A 17,602-nucleotide genomic window follows, 5' to 3' on the forward strand; every position below is an offset into this window, starting at 1 on the left:
AAAAATTGGATTATCTTATCCCTCTAAATTTTTTTGAGATTCTTGTTAAAACTTGCTCTGGTTCATTTTTTTGATGATAAGGAATTTCAATAAAATAACCCGATGTGGTTGTCTTTTGTGAGGTTATGTAAGTTTGTTTTGACAGGTTTTTTTGTGTAGTGTTCCGGTTAATTTTAGCCGCTTTTTGCGAATTTGCATTAATTCAAGCACAAATTATCGCCTGGATTTATAAATAATGCCACGTGTGCACACTGTGCATAATTATTTTCGTAAATTTTAAAACATAGATAAGTGTTGACGTGTCGTATTTTATCAATTGTAAAAAATGTTAAAAGCGGTGATACTAATCGGAGGGCCCCAGAAAGGTAGCTATAACTGTACTAAACCAGAAAAACACGAATTTTGGTAGGTACCAGGTTTAGGCCCCTTTCCTTGGACATACCAAAGCCCCTGTTCCCCGTTGCGGGGCTGCCAGTAATTCAGCATCACATCGAAGCTTGCGTTGCGGTACCAGAACTGAAGGAAATTCTACTGATTGGGTTTTATCCGGCGGCTTTAATCCAGCAATTCGTGAATGATTTACAGCACAAATACAACATTACGATAAAGTAATTTCTAACTAAGTTAATCAGCTTTGAGCCAATTGAAAATTTAGGTATTTGCAAGAGTTCACAGCCTTGGGGACCGCCGGGGGCTTGTACCATTTCCGCGACCAAATCCGTTATGGAAATCCTGACGCGTTTTTCGTCATGAATGGGGACGTTTGCGCCGATTTTCCCTTAGTTGAATTGTACCAGTTTCACAAAAACTTGAACAATTCTTTAGTAAGTAAACTGCGATTCAATACAAACAAAAAAATATCTGCTTTTTGAGATCAAGTTTTACTGCTTTTTTAGAAACTAGAAAAAAAAATTCGCGAAATTTCGTTCAAAACAAACCGAAAATTCATTACGTTTGGTCGAAAATGGCATAATTTTAAGTTCTTTCAGGTTCTTTTTTTGAAAAATTTTACTAAAGTTTGTGAAAAAATTGTCAAGATGGATCGAAATTTATGTTATTTTCGGTTGTTTCTCCCGGTTTTGTTGATTTTGAGCGAAATTTCATTAAAAATAATCGCAAAACTACAAAATTTGGTTCAAAATTTTTACCTTTTTCAAGTCTTTAAAAAATGAATTTGCAGTTTTTGACCGAGAGAACTCTAAATTAAATAGAAAATTACCAAAACACATTATTTTTGTTTTTTTAATGTTCTTTGGACAAATAAAATAAGATTTTTCAACTACTATCGATAGAGACATGGTAATGCTAACATTTTATTGGTTTTTTAGAAAATTTCAGCACTTTTTTTCTGTCAGAAATTTAATTATTTTGACATATTTTTTTCAAAAAAAACACCAGATAATAGTTAAAAATGTTTTGTTTTAATATGGCTATCTTTTTTTCGAGTATTTTAGTTCGTTTTTAAATTTTTTTAAATTTATCGCTCGCAGGTGACCATAATGGGCACAGAAGCCACCCGACAGCAATCATTGCACTACGGTTGCATAGTTTTGAACAAAAACACGCACGAAGTGTCCCACTACGTCGAAAAGCCAAGTTCCTACGTCTCCACGTTAATAAATTGCGGAATTTACGTATTTTCCTTGGACATATTTACGACAATTGGCGATGTTTTCATCGCTAAACAGCAAGACACAAGCCGTGAGACTGGTTTTATCCAACTAGAACAGGAGATCTTGGCACCTTTGGCCGGCACTGGCAAAGTCTTCGCCCTCCAAGTGAACAAATGGTGGTCGCAGTTGAAAACTGCAGGTTCTGCGATTTACGCCAACCGCCACTATTTGGAGTTGTACAAGAGTAAGCATCCCGAACGGCTGAGACAGCCCCACTCGGGGGGCGACGGCTGCACGATTTATCCCGATGTGCACATTGACCCCACAGCGCAAATTCACGGTTCTGCCGTTGTAGGTATTTTAGTTTAAAGTTGGTAAAAAATACAGTGAAATTAGATAGGTCCAAATGTTAGTATTGGTTCGGGGGTGGTTATCGGACCGGGGGTCCGGATAAGGGAGAGTATTATTTTGGCGGATGCTGTGATCAATGATCGAAGTCTGATTTTGCACAGCATAATAGGGAGGAATTCCAGGATTGGGACGTGGGCAAGGGTTGAAGGGACGCCGAGTGATCCAGACCCTAATAAAGCCTTCGCCAAAATGGAAAATCCGCCACTGTTTAACAACGACGGGCGCTTGAATCCTTCCATTACCATTTTAGGTATTACATACATTATTTTTTCTAGGAATGAGATTACAGTGTTTTTTAGGGTGTTTTGTGAGTGTGCCATCCGAAACGATTCTCTTGAATTCGATTGTTTTGCCAAATAAGGAGCTGTCAAGGAGCATAAAGAATGAAATCATTTTGTAATTATTGTTCTGTACATTATCCTTTTTTTGAATACATTAATAAAAAATTACAATGTGTGTTTTCTTTCATTATTAACTTACTAAAATAGCTATTTAATTAGCTAATTTGTTAATGATAAAGCCATTGAGTGAGTTGAAATTTTAATCGCTCATTTAAAAACGAGATGTAAATTTGAATGATAAAATTTAGTTCGTTGGCGAAAAATTCATTCCTTATTTGAAATGGCCTTTAGGAAAGTCATGACGTGACGCATCTTTTATAAAGGTGTTTAAAATGATTATGCCAGTTTTTACAACTGCAAAAAGTTTGATTATGAGATATGGGGTTTCGAGTTGATGCGAATTCGAGTTGACGGGATCCTGTTCGGTGTTAAAAATCGCCGTGTAAATTACAGTTACGCTGATAATATTTATTTGTGGTTTGTACTCGTTTTGTGTAAAGTGTCTTATTTTCCCTGCTATTGCGGTAGTTAATTAAATATTCAGTAAGTCCATTTTCGATTTCGAGTTATTTTTGTAAACCGAACGGTTGGAATAAACTGCATTTCCACCTCCGTCCATTACGACAAAATGCTACGTGGCCCCGAAATTTGACCATTTTCGCTATTTTGCGGCTAAATATAGCATAAAACTGATCCCGGATATGAATTTTTGCGTACTTGTGTAATTTTTTTGATACTGTGGCTTTTTGCACCCACTGGGCCAGTTCTTGCAATAACTAATTTATGCCGTTATTATTAGACTGAGTCGATATTTTTGTTTAATTTAGATATGGATTTTCAAATACCGTTCGTTTTTGTGTCACTCTTTTCCCTCGCCAGCGTTCTGCTGATATTTGTGTACAAATTTGGAATCAAAGAAAAAAGTTACGAAGAGGCATTGGCTGAGCAACGCCAACAAACTCAAATTCTGCTAGGAGTCAAACCCAAACTCAAGGAGAAAAAGAACAAAAAGACCGCGAAGAAGGTCAAAGAAAAACTTAGTCTTGGCGAGAATCACGAAACAGTGGAAGAGCCGGAATCGGAAGCCAACCAGAAAAGTGTGGAAAGTAGCAAGAAACTCCACGTGGAATTCAAGGAGGTTCCAGAAGAAGTCTCGGTCAAACCACCAACTCCACCGGCAAAGGTAGCTCATTTTTCCCAAAACTTGATTGCTCAAAATCAGTTTCAGAAACAATCAAGGAAGGAAAAAGTTCGTCCTATTTTGGTCAAAAAAGACAAGCTTGAAAACGGTGTTGAGGCCGTTGCTGACGAAACGCCCCAAACCAATCATTTTGAAGAGCTGCACCCTAAGGACGATTTTGAGCTAAAATTCCGTTCCGTGAGCGTAAGTTAAAAGTAATTTATTTTTAGTAAAATTTTGCTAGTAAATAAAAAAATATAAAAATGACGCCACTTGTTTGCCTAATCCACGCTCGTAAAGAAAAAAATACGTGATTATTGTCACATAGACTGCAATTTTTTTAGCGTAATTTGTTTAATTTCAAGTCAAAAGTTTCAATCAATAAGTTGATTTTTTGCTTAAAGGTTGAAGAGACTCCAAATCAGGAGAAAAATGTCGCTAAAGTTGAAACTGACCTGCACAAAAAACAACCCGAGACGGAAACCGTTCCGTTGTCTAAAGAAAACCACCAAGCCGTCACTTCAACCATTAATGGTTTTATCAGTAACACCGGAAAAGAAAAGAAGAAGAAAAAAAGCGAGTTCAACACTTTGCAACAACTTGGTTCGTTGTTACTAAAAGTTTGATTCAAAAATACAAATTTTGTGCTTTAGGTGATAGTAACGGCCCCAACTTGTCGCTTCTCCTCAACTTGGTGCGTAAGGCTGAATTGTCTCGTTCTGAAGTTCAGATACTTATTGATCTCTTACTGAACAAGCAGCATGAGGCTCCTGCCGTTTTGGACGAATGGACTGAGGTAAAACTTGCAAAATTGTTACAACAAAATCGTAAATTTTTTATTTTTCAAATACATGGTAGGGCAAAACCGATCCGGTCCAAAAACTCAAGAAACAACTAGCAGAAAAAGAAAAACTACTACAAGAAGAACAACAAATCGCCACAAGTGCGCAAAACAAACTTCGCGAAATACGCGCCGAAAATCAGGCCGAAAAATCACGCTTGCAGCAAAAAATCCGAAACTTGGAAGAACTTGACCAGAAAAAACAACTCGAAGCGGGGAGACTTCACCAACAAGTCCAGCAATTGCAAGCACAGCTTAAGGACGAAGTCCTCAAAAGCCACAAGTTGAGGGAGGAACACGCAGCCATCCAGATGCAAAGGCAACAGATTGAAATCAGACTGAGTCAAGCACAGGAGGTGAGTCGTTTGTGACCCGAAAATTTCGTTCAGTTTTGTGATTTTCAGTCGGACGTTATAATAAATCGGTTACAAACCGAAGTACAAGAATTGGGGGCTTTGAACAACCAACTACGAATGGAATTGGCTCGTTTCACTGAGGAGAATTTGGCGGAGAAAGAACGCAGCCAATCGATTATTTTGCAACTGAGCAATTTCCAAAAAGAACTAGAGCAAAAAACTGACCGGAATCGCCAATTGGAGGTAAATTGGCAATTTTTTTACACTGGCTATAAAAATGTTTCAGGAGACACGTTTGAAGTTGGAGCGCGACTTGGACGCAATTCTGAAGCAAGACAACGAATACAAAGCCGAAATTTCGCGTCTGACTAGCGTCCTGCAGCAGCAAAACGAAGAAATCCGAAGAATGGAACACGGGAAGAAGCAACACCTTGACGAGTTGCAGAAGCAAAAGGACGAAGCAAATAAAATGAGGAACGAGTTGAGAAAAGCACAGGAAGAGCGCATGAACGGATCGCTGCAAGAAAACAAGCAACACGAAGTGGAAATTTTGAATCTTCACAATGAGTTATCTTCGGTGAAAACAAAGTTACACCAGAGTGAAAATGACTTGAAACTAGCCAATGACACTGTTGAGACGTTGCAAAGGAAAGTGGACGAGTTGCAAGTGAGGTATCAAGAGGAAAAGACTAAAGTAGAGGAGCAAAAAGTTAAAAATAATGTAAGTGTAGTTAAGTGTGACTAAAATGTAGTGATTTAACTTTATCAGGAGTTGAGAACTAAAAATTGGAAAGTTATGGAGGCGTTAAATGCTGCTGAAAGCAGGACCAAAAGTCACAAAACCAATATTGTAAGTTTCATCACTTTCCAATTTATTGCGATTTTTCGTACGTTGGAATTAATTACGTGTTTCTTGACCAGCAGCAAAGTGAGAGGGAATTTATTCAGAGGTTGTTCCCCGAAATCAAAATTGAGGAAATAAGTGATGGGGAAAACTTCGTCAGGAATTACATTAATGACTTGAAAAAACAAAATAGTAAAGAAGGTGATAGTCAGCTTCAGTTACAACTGAAACATTACAAAGATGTTATAGATAATACGGTGAGTCCTTTGTTTGGTAATTTCCGGTTTGGTTAATACTTTCTTGTAGGAAAAAATGTTAAATAAGTTACAACAACACATTGAACAGGAAGAAATTAACTGGAGGATGCAGTTGGCGGCGAAAACTGCCGAGTTAGAGCAATTGAAAGAAAATTGCGGTAGTGAGGTAAGTTAATTTTTTGTACATAATTATGTGGAATAATGTTTAAATTTAGTTACAAGAAAAATTGACTTCGTTGGAATTAGAACTGAAGAAAGAACGTGAAGATAAAAAGAGAGTTATTGCACAACTTAACGATAAAACCGACTTGGTAAGCTAATTGTGTTATCAATGTTTTACAAACTTGACAATTTTTTTAATAGAGAGAAAATTCATCCAATGGATTGCACTTGAGATAGATTGGAATTTTTCGCTTCCACCAGTCTTAATGATAGGATTTAGTAAAGATAAATAATATTGCATAACTAATTACATTTCTTTAACTTATTCATCATTTGTAGTAGGTAATCGTTTCATGTATTTACTCAGTCATTCCTCGCATTGTGTGTGCAATAAGTTTATAAATTTCATACTTTATGATAATAGGTCACGATATTTTTAATAAAAGCAATTTTCAATTACGGCCTTTTCATTTTCTGGAAATCCTACTGACTGCGCCTATTAAATAAATAAAAAAAAGATTAAATATATACATAATAGACTAACATGTGATCAGTGGTCATTTATAGAAATAATAGACTTGTTTCGTATTATAATAAAACTGTAATTATAATTTCGACGTAATTTTTTTATTTTCATGGTCGACAAGGAAAACAAAACTCTGCGGCGCACTTATATTTTGCTTTTAAAATAAATCACTGTATACATAAAACGCTTTATCAATACTAGAAAATGCCTCGAATAAATAACAAAATGCGAATTTGTATCAAAAAATGTCGGGTCAGGAAGGAATGTTTTTTAAGCTAAAAAATCACATTGGAGTATAGTCAAGTTGCACATAAATCTGCCTAACCCCCACCGACGCAAAAATCATTTGCGTGTGCGACACGACATATTTAGGATCAACATTTTTTGATACTTCCAATTTAAGCGCCCCCACGTAAACCTCACTACAAAGGGTCCAAAAATGGGGCTCTTGCACCGAATAAACGCCTGGCAAACTGACCACTTTCTGGTAACACTGCGGCAAAACATTATCAAGTGCATACGGCTGTCTCTGCATTAAAATAACAACGGAATCTTTAATCAACGCTAGCACACTTAACGCTATTAAAATCGCAATAAACATCGAACAAATTGGATCAGCAATCATCCAACCGAACATTTGCATTAACACTGCCGAAATTATTACACCAACACTTCCCAAAGTGTCGGCCAGGATGTGGAGGAACACTCCTTTCATTATTTGCGAATTACCACTTGCTGCTATATCTATGTCCAGAGTGTGGTCGTGGGAGTGACCATGGGAGTTGTGGTTGTGCCCATGGGAGTGACCGTGGCCGCCACCACCGTGGGAGTGCCCATGGCCGTGCTGGAAGGCGTAAATTCCCACCAAATTGACTAAAAGGCCCAGCACTGAGACCAGAAACAACCTCTCGTGTTTCACCTAAAATAGTTAATAATTAATGAAAATAATAATAATTTAACAATAATTCTTGCCTCAGGGGGCTCTATTGCACGCTCTACAGCTTCCGACATGATAAAAAACGAGATAAAAAGCAAAAACAACCCATTAACAAAACCGGCCAAAACCTCAGCACGGACGTAACCGTACGAATATTTCTCGTTGGCTTTCCATTTCGTGATTACGGACGCGGCCAAGCCGGCTAATAAGCCAGTACAGTCGAAAAACATATGGAAGGAATCGGATATTAAACCTAAAACAACCATTTCACGAAAATAGTAACAAGCACAACAACTCACCTAAGCTATTAGACCATACACCATAAACTAACTCTACAAACGCAAACGAGAGGTTCAGAAGCAGGAACAGAAACAAATTGCGGGAGTTCCTGTCGGAAAAAATTAACCTCATCCACCCGTTCAACTTCTCCTTAATTCGGGACCCGAAGCCCCGGTGCAAATTATCCTTGTGCGACAGTGGCAACATGATGATTTCGTCACGGAAGGCCGATATTCACAGGCAGAGACCGGTCATTATCAGATTTTTTGATAAAATTGCATACGTGTTTCACCCAACTTGAATTTTGCCATTACACTTGATTTTGCTTCAACCCGACTTCAGGTAATCATAATTCGCTCATTTTATCAGCTAGTGTGACACGTACACTATTTAAATTAGGATTTTTGGCAAAAAAATGCAAAATATACTCAAAAAGTCGGAACTACTGTCAAAATTTTGGCAACTGTCAGTTTCCCAGCTTGACCAACCAATTTCTTTACAAGTTTTTTTAATTGAGACTAGTGACTGGAATCAAGACTGGGGTCAAGTTTGTGTTTTTGTGCAAGTAAAATAATCTTCAAAGTTGTAATGTGGTCAATTTGGTCGTTTTTTGAGTAATTTTGAGTTTTTTCCCAAAATTGAAGTCCCTAGATTTTGGATTATGGGCGACAGTGCCACCGGTGGCGCTTTCCCGAAGTGCTATTTCAAATCGAACCTTCAACGGTAATTTATCAACAACCAAACTTTATGCACAAAGTGTGAATTTGATTTATCACGGGGCGACCTTGCACTTAAATGGACTCGTTTACGGAGGTACGTGCGCACTTTCGCCCCATTTTCCGATTTTCCGCTTGTTTTTTCCGCAGAATCTCCTAACTCGGGCGAGGGAGCGTCAGAGACTCCTCGAAGACTACAACAGTGACTTGAGGAAGACTCCCCCTCGCAGCGGTAAAGTAACGTTGTCTCAACCTAACTTAAGCTCGAATTCGCCCAAGTTGGAAGCCAATTCCAAGTCTGAAGGTAATTTGCCAACAGTTACACGCACTCACATCTCATCCGATTTCACCTCTCATAAAAGCCTAAATATACAAAACGATAGTTTTAACATGGAAATTAAAGTAAGTTCGGCTGATAATGTTCATGTTGAAGTGCAAATTGAGGAGCAGAGTGATGATGATAGGAGTGACGGGGGTCTGAGACAGGATGCTAAAAATAGGCTAAATCGGTTGGGGAAATTGTATGCAGGTAAGAGAGAAGGCTTTGCTTTGACTCGGGTTTATTTTTGTTTTGATTGGGGGACAAAGGGGGCGACGATGCGGACATTTCTTCGCCAATTCATCAGACAGAAGCTAGATTTTGTGCACATGGGTCTCCAACGAAAACACCGGCAGAAAACGGAAGGAATAAGAGGGGGCTGAGCAAACTGGCCGACTTGGCACAGAGGGTCAATCAGTTTGAGGACGACTTGACTCCAGTAAGTCATTGTAAAAAAGTTAAATTCAATTAACTTTTTCATGTCTTGTTTTCTGTTTAATTATGTATTGCTTCTTACGTCAGTGCCAACAATTATCGAAACAATATAACTTGTAAGACTTGTGGGATATTTACGTACATTTTTTTAAAGTAATTTAATGCAATTATGCGACAGGCTTTGAATAATTAACATTACAGTATAACCACAATTAACAACGTTTCTCGTTGCTTTATTATTATAAAAATAAAAAATTACAGAATATTTAATGAAATATCGATAGTATGTCTTTAAATACCAAATGGAAAGTCGAAGAAAACGTAAATTTTTTATTTAAACGTGCCTTTAGGTGCGTAAAGAGCGGGACAATTCTCCTGCCAAAACAAAAAAATCGTGGAAACCCCCAGCCCCCAAGCCCCCAGAACCAAAAACCCCAAACACGCCACCAAAATCAGCGACAAAATACAAAGCCCCAGAACCACCCATCAAAGATCAAGAAAAACAAGAACAGAAGAAAATAAATTGGGATAAGAAAGTGCTCGATTCTCTCGTAATTTTCCAATAAATTGAACTTTACAATGTAATTTCCCGAGCATTTCCAGGAATCGCAAGGCTTCCAGCGGACAGAATCCAGCTCTAAATTGGTGTACAAATACAAGGCGCAACAACAAAACAAAGAAAATGAACAAGCAACCACAAAACCCGCCTCTTCTCCCCAAAAAAGTAAAATTGCTGATAAAGCGGCCTTCTTTGAATCAAGTCCCAACAAACAGCCAAAAGATCCGGCTTTGTTATCAGTTTCGGAAAGGAAAGCCCTGTTTGAGAAAAACAAAGGCGCAGCTTTGGTGCCCAAAGCCCCATTTGCTATGGCAACACCTATCAAAAAAGATGTCCCGAAAGAAAAAAAAGTCCCTGCGCCACCATCACCAAAAAAAGAAGTGGCGACACCAAGGGGCGAAGGAATTGCGAATAAAGTTGCGGCTTTGTTTGAGCAAAAAAGCACAATTTCGCAGGAACAGATTGAGAGTAATGTGAGGGAGCAAAGGCAGAAAGAAATGGATTTGTTGTTGAATAGATTCCATAAGAACAATGACGAGGAGGAGTTTGATGATGATACGGAAGAAACGGCCATGATTGAGGAAAAATCGGCGAAGAAAGTTGCTGTTGTTAGTCCGAAGGAAAAAAGGAGCAGTGGCAAAAGAAGCCGTAAATTTCTTTATTTTTCAAATTGATTAATTTAATCAATTGAGTTAGTTACAGGTAAAGGCGATAGTCCGAAAGTGGCGGCTGTTCTAAGCGAAGTGAAGCGAATCAAAGTGGCGTCGCAGAAAACAGGCCGATTATACCCAAGTTTGACGGATATTGAGTCAGTGACTGAGACTGAGAATGAGAGTCCGAGTCCAACAACAAACAGGTGCGATAAAATTACCGACTGGATTTTATTCCTTTTATGTCTTTCTTAAACAATTAGTATTCTTTTTTGACTGTATTATATGTGTAATATAACTATTTTACTACAACTGTTTGTTTTTTCCCTTGATCTAGCAGCGACAACAGTTTTGCTGAATCTGACGATGCTAATACCAGTTTCGGTCGAGATATTCTGCGAGCGGTTTGCCAGAATCAAACGCCACAAAAAAGAGTAAGTTTTTTGCTTCATGAAATTAAAAACGCTTAAATCGCGCCACAAGTGAAGTGGACTAAAATTTATTTAGGTGGGTTAAGGTTACGGGAACTGTTGAAGCGAATAAAAAAACAAATATTTTTTGCAAATGCATGTTAATAAATTGAGTCGGAGATAAAAATTTCCTTGACTTATTCTTGAGATATTGTAGCTTACTAATGGGACTGTATTGTTTCATGCGATTTTAACGTCTAGTTTTTTTATAAAAAAATCTAAACTAGGAGTATGTATTGAAATTTTCAATAAAATAAAAAATAGTTAAATTCACTATCAAATTTCATTGCAACTCGAACGCTTAATTTTAAGTTTAATTTTAAATCACTTCATTTTATTCTAAACTGATATAATGAAAATAAATGAGGCTTTCGCAAAAAAATAACAATTGTGAGCCACTTCAGTTGTGTTACGTTGGCTGGAATTTGATTGAATTTTCTTAGCAAATAATGGACGAGAGTGCGAGCGATATGTCCGATGTATTGGACGATATGGACGATTACATCGACGAAGCTTTGGCTTACAATGGCCACAAAGACGGTCCAACACCGCCTAAGCAAGAGCGAAAATCGCCAGTTGTAATGCAAACCGACCAAAAATTCACAAAATAACTAAAAAAATTTACAGGAAACGTCCAATTCCTTCAACTACAAAAGCTTCCAACCGGAATTTAAAACCCCGACTAAAATCACACCACCTGACCAACTCCCAACCCATGTGGTAGACGGCGATAATCTCCTTCCTCTCACCCACACTGTGAGTTTTTACCGCAAACAGCAAACGCAAGTATCGACACCGCCCGTACGACAAGTAATCCGGGCAATGTCGGTTGAGGAATCCCCGGAAGAATCCGCGGAAGAGGAGCAAATCCGGGCGAAAATTCGCGAGTTGCGAAACGAAGTGAGTAAGCAAGAAATGATCATTTCGCAAACGAGTCAAGCGCTCAATTTGTGCAATTCCACACCGGAGTTTATGGGATCGACTGAACAAGTTGAAGCAGAGAGAGTGCTTCTTGTTGCAAGTGAGTTTTTAAGTTTGAATTTTGGACGGAAAATTAACCGATCTTTTAGCACATCGGCGACAAGCCGCAATTCTTGAAAGTCAAAGACTTGAAGTCGAAAAAACACTCAAAGCGCAAACGGAGAGAAGCGGACAATTTCCACTAGAAAAAGGCACTTTGACGTTGTCTAAAATCGTGCTTCCGCTCAAACACAAATACGTCACTGCGCTTTCTGCAGGTAGGCTCATTTTTTTCATTTTCTACAACTTATCCATTGTTATTAAGTTTATTCGCTAAGGTTATTATTTATTCAAAAAAAAAATTTCACTGTAATTAAGCTGGCATATGTATAAATTGAGCCGTAAAATTTACTGGAATAAACAGTTTTGCTGTAAGACTTTTAGTTTTTCAGTTATGAATTTTTAATGAATAACCCGGCGCATCCACCATTTTTCAATTTTAAATATATTTTTTAAACATGTTCTTGAGTAGGCTAGTGTTGTAAACAGCTGGTATAATACGTAAAATGAGCCGCAAAATTCATTAGAGCAAACCGTTTTGCCCCACGACTTTTAGTTTTTGAGTTATGAATTTTTTTGTTAAAGAATTAAGTATTCCTCTAAAGCTCCTAGAACCAACCTATTTCTGTGTCTAAATTTTAGCTGGAGGTAAAGGCCACCATGTCGTATGCCTCACAAAATACTCGGACCAAGTCCTACCAACGCAACTCGTCTCCACAATCGCCTCAAACAGCAAAAACCCAGAACTTGAGTTACAAATCCCGGGCACAATCACTTTCAAAAATGTCTACAGCGACTTTGCTGTGACATTTGAAGTGTACTGTCTTCAAGCACAAGAGGAGATTCTCCCACATGAAGTCAAGTATCACATCAAAAAACCCAACACTAAATTAACACCGAAAAAAACAAAAGATTCACGCTTGATGCGACCAATCAAAGAATCACCAGCTGGACCACAAGTGGTGCGATCCCCAACGTTTGCATTGATGGGTTACGTCGTCTTTTCACTAAAGACGATTAATCAGAAACATTGGTCTTTGATTAATGTAAAAATTGATTTTAATCTATGTGTTGTTTAATTTTTTTGAGGTTTTTCTTATTCTAGACACCGTCAATGAGTCCGTTGGAAGGTACTGTTGAAATGTCACTTTCCTACGAATTGTCAGTGACAATTGAGCATCGCGGATTTTTAACAATGTTTGAAGATGTTTCCGGGTTTGGGGCTTGGCATCGTCGGTGGTGTCTGTTAAAAGGCGACACTTTGAGCTACTGGAAATACCCAGATGATGAAAAGAAATCTGTGAGTTCTTGTTTCTTGTGGACATTTTTTTTAAATTATCGTATCTCTTTTATAATTAATAAACTCTATTATTATTTCTAGCCACCGATTAATTCGATAAGTTTGCGAGACGCAATCACGAAACAAGTGGGCCCTGTTAGTCGGGAAATTTGTGCTCGGCTTCACACTTTTCTTATTGAAACTCAACGTGAAGCACTTTCTCATGACAAAGAAAGTTTGGTGACCGTTCGAAAGGGGTCCAAAACTATCATCAGGTAATTATAAGTTTTACAAAATAACGGAAATCAAAACTGAAAATTTTACGTTTTTTTTTTATAAATTCTTTTAGACATCTCCTCTCCGCTGACACTAAAGAAGAGAGGATCGAGTGGTGCAACAAATTTAATTCGGCCTTGGCCGCCATTAATTTTACTAACAAGTAATTTTTATACTTTATATAATCTATTTTATATTTTTATCAGCTAGTTGTATAAATATTTTAACAAGCAAATGACATAATTGTTATAAAATTTATTTGTAGTGATACAAAATTATTGAAGCATAAGTTTTAAACACAATATACGTTTTAAGTAAATATGACACTCTTTAACCTTATAAAATTACTTCTTCCTCAATTTTTTCGCCGGATTTTCGTTTTTCACGTCCAAATCGGGTCCGATGGACTTAAGTAACGGTTGTTTACAGTACTTACCGAACAGTGTGGTCAGGAGAGCCACCCCATACCCGGTGGCTCTTTCACCCTATTACAGAAACCTGTACTACCGTCTTAACTCACTTATTTTACTAAACTTACACAATGCACCGGCGTTGCCATATCAACATGAACCCACACTCCGGGATAATCAAATCCTAAGTGGGCTGCGATGAAAAGCCCCGCACAACTCGACTGAGCATTGCTGCGATCAGCCACTGAATTTTTCATATCGGCAACGGCCGAAGAAAATTCGGAAAAGTGTAGCTCGGGACAGAACGGTATCGGGAAAACCAAGTCGCCCGAAATTAAGCCGGCCTCCATTGCCATGTTTTCCCAATCTTCGTTATTTGTGAGCACAGCTGCGTGGTATTTACCAGTGGCGACACCCTAAATTTAAATTTTGAGTTTTTTTTCTATGAACTTTTGTATCACCTGAGCTCCAGTCAACGTTGCCATGTCTAAAATTACGTTGGCTTTTAAATCTTTCTGAGCGAAGGCAACGCCGTCTGAGAGGACAAGGCGTCCTTCTGCGTCGGTATTGTTGATTTCTACAGTGCGGCCTGAGTAAAGGGTGTGAATATCGTCGGGTCTACAAACACCCACATATTGTAATCATTCTGTACAGGGTATTACAAGTTGCCAGAAAATAAATACTTTGGTATTTTTTTTGGTAACAAATACTTTTTTTTTTAATAAAAAAAATCTCAATTACTCAAGACTTTCATAGTCTCCACTATTTCAATTTCAAAATTCCCATTTTAAAGACAAGATTAGTTCTAACATAACTAGAAGTATTTATTTTTTGGAAAAAACAATAGAAACACTCACTTTGTGGCATTGGGCCCTACGGCATTTTCGGCCAAACAAAACACGGCGTGTAAATTCTGGGTAAAGTTGGCCTTAACTGCGGCATAGAACGCCCCCAGAATCCCAGCAGCGCCGCCACAGTCACGTTTCATGCCCGGCATGGCAGTCTAAAACATCTGTACCAACAACAGCAAAAAATAAAAATAAAATGCTTGTTACTTTTCCCTTGATGCTCAAACCGCCGGTATCGTAGACAATGCCTTTACCGACCCACGCAATGGTCGAATGAGCCCCCTGAGGGGTGTAGCTCAACACAGCGAGTGCTGGGGGAACATTAGCGGCTTTGCCCACCCCATAAATACCCCCGAAGCCCCTTTCGGCCAGTTCTTCGCCCCGGATGATTGTCGGTTGGATTTTTAGAGCGTCTCCGACTTCGCGAATTTCCTGTAATTTTAACTGGGGGTGAGCTCCACGTTGGGCGCCACTTTGCCCCACGTTGGGCACCACTTTGTTACACGGACGAATGTGGCAAAGCGATGCCTTAGGTGGAAGTCAAGGTTACATACATTGTGTAACTGCATTTTTTACCCCAATGAACATTTATTTACGCGATTTACACACTCACTAGTTCTATAAATCTAAACGAATTGCTTATGACTCACGAAATTAAAAGTGTAAATAATAAATAATTAATAAATTTTGTGTACAATAAAAAAAATCATGAAATGAAATAGAATTACCTGAAGGAAGTGGTCGACGTTCATTTCATTGCACGGAGTGTCGACGATACGAGCGGCTAGACGGATTCCAGTCGCGGCATCATCGAGGATTTTCAGTTCTTCGGCGCTGAGTTCAGTTCCATCTATTTCGTCTAAATCAAAGCAGTTTAAAAAAATAATTTAAAAAAATGGGTTGGGACCCACCTGAGTTGGATGGAACTATTACGAATTCAACCGAAACTGTTGAATATTCGGTGGTGTTGGAGCCCGTTTTGCGGCTGTAGAGGGGAAAAGCCCGGGCCACAGCACAGCCACTTGCGTACACATCATTACGTTCGCAAATTATCTGTTAATTTATTAAAAAAAAATTAGGATATTTTTGAAGTAAAATATACAATAATAGATGAACTAACTTTTAAAACATAATTTATTAGACATTTTATGGAAAATAAGACAAAATTTTAAAACCCAGTGTTTTCAAGGCATTTTTGAGATAACATTTTTCGTGATATTGGGCGATAAATAACACTGTTTTGCTGTTTTATGGTTTTATTCACGCATTTTGAGAATTTTTGCCTTTTTCGAGCGTTTAGTTACAGATACTCAACTGTTTCGTACAATTTCTAACAAACAATATAATTAAAAAGTCATCGAATTAAATATTTCAACAAGGTCATTGCTCTCAAATGAGAAGTTTATCTAAATCCTGCACTTATGCTGTATTTTTTTATCAATGATATAAAAGATAATTTATGTCAAAATGTTTTGGAATAATTTTTCAAGTGCATGATGATCATAAATGGTATTATATCAAGTTTCAATTTTTTATTTTATCTTAATCGTTAAAAATTTCTCTGTATCGATAATACATTATTTTAAATCACATAAAAAAATCATGAAACTGGGTCGTAAATTATATCATTGTGCATTTTTCTTTATAGAAATTTTCATCAACACAAATATAAAAATTACAAAAACACATCATTTTTGCAATTATTTGAACGTGCTGAAAATTCACTAATAATAACTGTGTCAAAAATCCAATTGTTTAGTCGCTTTTTATCCAGAATTATATTGTATTAATTAATTTTTTCACAAAAGTTTGTCAAATAATAAACCTAAACTGTTTTTAAAACACTTTTTCGTAAAATTCTGTTAAAAGTTGGTCAAATAAAATCGCCAAATTTGATACAAAGTGGTGTTATTTTTCGAGGATTAAACATTTTTTCAAGCTAAAATGCAAAAAAGTGAGATACTAAAACATGTATTGATCTAAAATGACATTGGTTTCTCATTTTTGGAGCGTTTTAACAAGAAACACAAATATTTGAGAAAAAAAATCCTTAATAAAATAATCAGCAATCGTAAAAAACGCTGTTAAAAAATTTCAAGGTTCTCGAAATTTATTTTAAAGGAACAATTTTCTCGATGAGTTGTTCACTCACCACAATGCTCTCGTCGAGCCCCACGGTGCAGCTCTGCACCAGGCGGGTGATTGCATGAGCCCTTGAAGGAGTATTATGTCTGCTACATTTGACGGGCAAGGCGGCTACCGTGGCCAAATTCAGATACAAGGAGCAGCTGTCGGTCGGTGATGGATGCAGACTAGAGACCGCAACCTTGAACACGTCTTCACTAACCCTCGGCTCAAGCTTACTCTTAATATCTTGAAACTTCAACTGGGTTAAATGCTTCACCTGCCCGATTATCAACACTGGTGTTTGTTGGGGATCGGTTTTTGTCAACCCGCTACGAAAAATGAGTTTCGTGCTCATTTTTTCTGTAATTACACACAACTAAATCATCACAAACAACTTAAACTTATCGGGAGATAACGCTGGGAGTACTCAAATAGTGAAATTTTCACAATGAGAGAGCTATATTTAAATAGCTTGTTGGCAAGGAAAATTCACACATTTTCGAGGCGCAATTTTTCAAAAACCAACAAAATTTGAATGAAAATCAAAAGGGGATAATTACCAGTCACGGCGTAAACGTTTTTTCTCAAAATCTTAACACTCTTAAGACACTAAGCGACTTTTTTTGGACTACTCGGTCATTATAACCTCTACATGCCACACACGTCAACTTGACATTTGACATTAAGACATTTTTAGGCGCGTCATTCATCTGATAATCATCTTATTTTTGTTGTTTTTAGAGTTA

The 17,602-nt window shown here is 37.6% G+C and overlaps 5 protein-coding genes across 13 annotated transcripts; 3 read left to right on the plus strand and 2 right to left on the minus strand.

Annotated features, from left to right (window-relative positions):
• Positions 1–122: 122 nt before the first annotated feature.
• Positions 123–2,480, plus strand: Gmppa (GDP-mannose pyrophosphorylase A). Its single transcript, XM_963086.5, has 6 exons — positions 123–365; positions 410–608; positions 656–824; positions 1,491–1,964; positions 2,010–2,274; positions 2,324–2,480. The coding sequence occupies exons 1-6, from the start codon at positions 326–328 to the stop codon at positions 2,422–2,424; spliced, it is 1,248 nt and encodes a 415-aa protein (XP_968179.1). The 5' UTR covers positions 123–325; the 3' UTR covers positions 2,425–2,480.
• A 268-nt stretch (positions 2,481–2,748) lies between these two features.
• On the plus strand, positions 2,749–6,464 carry alt (aluminum tubes). Of its 5 annotated transcripts, XM_064355601.1 has the most exons (14): positions 2,749–2,908; positions 3,193–3,548; positions 3,594–3,749; positions 3,950–4,148; positions 4,199–4,239; positions 4,306–4,341; positions 4,404–4,742; positions 4,791–4,985; positions 5,029–5,463; positions 5,512–5,592; positions 5,664–5,843; positions 5,893–6,009; positions 6,059–6,154; positions 6,207–6,464. In XM_064355601.1, exons 2-14 carry the CDS (start codon positions 3,195–3,197, stop codon positions 6,240–6,242), a joined length of 2,265 nt encoding a protein of 754 aa, XP_064211671.1. In that variant the 5' UTR covers positions 2,749–2,908; positions 3,193–3,194; the 3' UTR covers positions 6,243–6,464. The 5 variants fall into 5 exon arrangements, with proteins under 5 accessions (XP_064211671.1, XP_008200132.1, XP_008200133.1 ...); XM_008201910.3 differs by having other exon boundaries at positions 4,199–4,341; XM_008201911.3 differs by having other exon boundaries at positions 4,199–4,341; positions 5,667–5,843.
• Positions 6,465–6,663: 199 nt separating this feature from the next.
• On the minus strand, positions 6,664–8,224 carry ZnT86D (Zinc transporter 86D). Its single transcript, XM_963231.4, has 3 exons — positions 7,768–8,224; positions 7,504–7,721; positions 6,664–7,450 (listed from the first exon to the last, which is right to left on the minus strand). The coding sequence occupies exons 1-3, from the start codon at positions 7,952–7,954 to the stop codon at positions 6,815–6,817; spliced, it is 1,041 nt and encodes a 346-aa protein (XP_968324.1). The 5' UTR covers positions 7,955–8,224; the 3' UTR covers positions 6,664–6,814.
• A 161-nt stretch (positions 8,225–8,385) lies between these two features.
• On the plus strand, positions 8,386–13,790 carry scra (scraps). Of its 5 annotated transcripts, XM_008201916.3 has the most exons (15): positions 8,386–8,560; positions 8,614–8,767; positions 8,897–8,992; positions 9,052–9,221; positions 9,568–9,768; positions 9,821–10,424; positions 10,473–10,632; positions 10,764–10,860; positions 11,340–11,474; positions 11,524–11,917; positions 11,967–12,134; positions 12,559–12,962; positions 13,022–13,216; positions 13,298–13,470; positions 13,545–13,790. In XM_008201916.3, the coding sequence occupies exons 1-15, from the start codon at positions 8,543–8,545 to the stop codon at positions 13,636–13,638; spliced, it is 3,063 nt and encodes a 1,020-aa protein (XP_008200138.2). In that variant the 5' UTR covers positions 8,386–8,542; the 3' UTR covers positions 13,639–13,790. The 5 variants fall into 5 exon arrangements, with proteins under 5 accessions (XP_008200138.2, XP_968406.3, XP_008200136.2 ...); XM_963313.5 differs by having other exon boundaries at positions 8,614–8,992; XM_008201914.3 differs by having other exon boundaries at positions 8,614–8,992; positions 10,767–10,860.
• grsm (granny smith) lies at positions 13,712–17,565 on the minus strand. The gene is made up of 9 exons (XM_963399.5): positions 17,417–17,565; positions 16,882–17,216; positions 15,641–15,782; positions 15,458–15,588; positions 14,937–15,161; positions 14,739–14,884; positions 14,343–14,499; positions 14,010–14,297; positions 13,712–13,956 (listed from the first exon to the last, which is right to left on the minus strand). The coding sequence occupies exons 2-9, from the start codon at positions 17,209–17,211 to the stop codon at positions 13,816–13,818; spliced, it is 1,560 nt and encodes a 519-aa protein (XP_968492.2). The 5' UTR covers positions 17,212–17,216; positions 17,417–17,565; the 3' UTR covers positions 13,712–13,815.
• Between the last annotated feature and the right edge of the window lie 37 nt (positions 17,566–17,602).

This window comes from Tribolium castaneum, chromosome 3 (genome assembly GCF_031307605.1).
Source record: "Tribolium castaneum strain GA2 chromosome 3, icTriCast1.1, whole genome shotgun sequence".
Taxonomy (NCBI): domain Eukaryota; kingdom Metazoa; phylum Arthropoda; class Insecta; order Coleoptera; family Tenebrionidae; genus Tribolium; species Tribolium castaneum.

Bases quoted from the DNA above. Each gene is read 5' to 3' on its own strand.
- Gmppa (XM_963086.5), top strand. From the start codon at position 326: ATGTTAAAAGCGGTGATACTAATCGGAGGGCCCCAGAAAG. The intron at 609-655 runs GTAATTTCTAAC...TTGAAAATTTAG, and splicing joins AAATACAACATTACGATAAA to GTATTTGCAAGAGTTCACAG. The intron at 1,965-2,009 runs GTAGGTATTTTA...CAGTGAAATTAG, and splicing joins AAATTCACGGTTCTGCCGTT to ATAGGTCCAAATGTTAGTAT.
- scra (XM_963313.5), top strand. The intron at 9,769-9,820 runs GTAATTTTCCAA...GAGCATTTCCAG, and splicing joins AGAAAGTGCTCGATTCTCTC to GAATCGCAAGGCTTCCAGCG. The intron at 12,135-12,558 runs GTAGGCTCATTT...TCTAAATTTTAG, and splicing joins CGTCACTGCGCTTTCTGCAG to CTGGAGGTAAAGGCCACCAT.
- alt (XM_008201910.3), top strand. From the start codon at position 3,195: ATGGATTTTCAAATACCGTTCGTTTTTGTGTCACTCTTTTCCCTCGCC. The intron at 4,743-4,790 runs GTGAGTCGTTTG...TGTGATTTTCAG, and splicing joins GACTGAGTCAAGCACAGGAG to TCGGACGTTATAATAAATCG. The intron at 6,155-6,206 runs GTAAGCTAATTG...TTTTTTTAATAG, and splicing joins TTAACGATAAAACCGACTTG to AGAGAAAATTCATCCAATGG.
- grsm (XM_963399.5), bottom strand. From the start codon at position 17,211: ATGAGCACGAAACTCATTTTTCGTAGCGGGTTGACAAAAACCGATCCC. The intron at 15,162-15,457 runs GTAATTCTATTT...TTAAAATTACAG, and splicing joins ACGTCGACCACTTCCTTCAG to GAAATTCGCGAAGTCGGAGA. The intron at 14,500-14,738 runs GTGAGTGTTTCT...GGGTGTTTGTAG, and splicing joins GTAGGGCCCAATGCCACAAA to ACCCGACGATATTCACACCC.
- ZnT86D (XM_963231.4), bottom strand. From the start codon at position 7,954: ATGTTGCCACTGTCGCACAAGGATAATTTGCACCGGGGCTTCGGGTCC. The intron at 7,722-7,767 runs GTGAGTTGTTGT...TGGTTGTTTTAG, and splicing joins TGTATGGTCTAATAGCTTAG to GTTTAATATCCGATTCCTTC. The intron at 7,451-7,503 runs GCAAGAATTATT...TAACTATTTTAG, and splicing joins GTGCAATAGAGCCCCCTGAG to GTGAAACACGAGAGGTTGTT.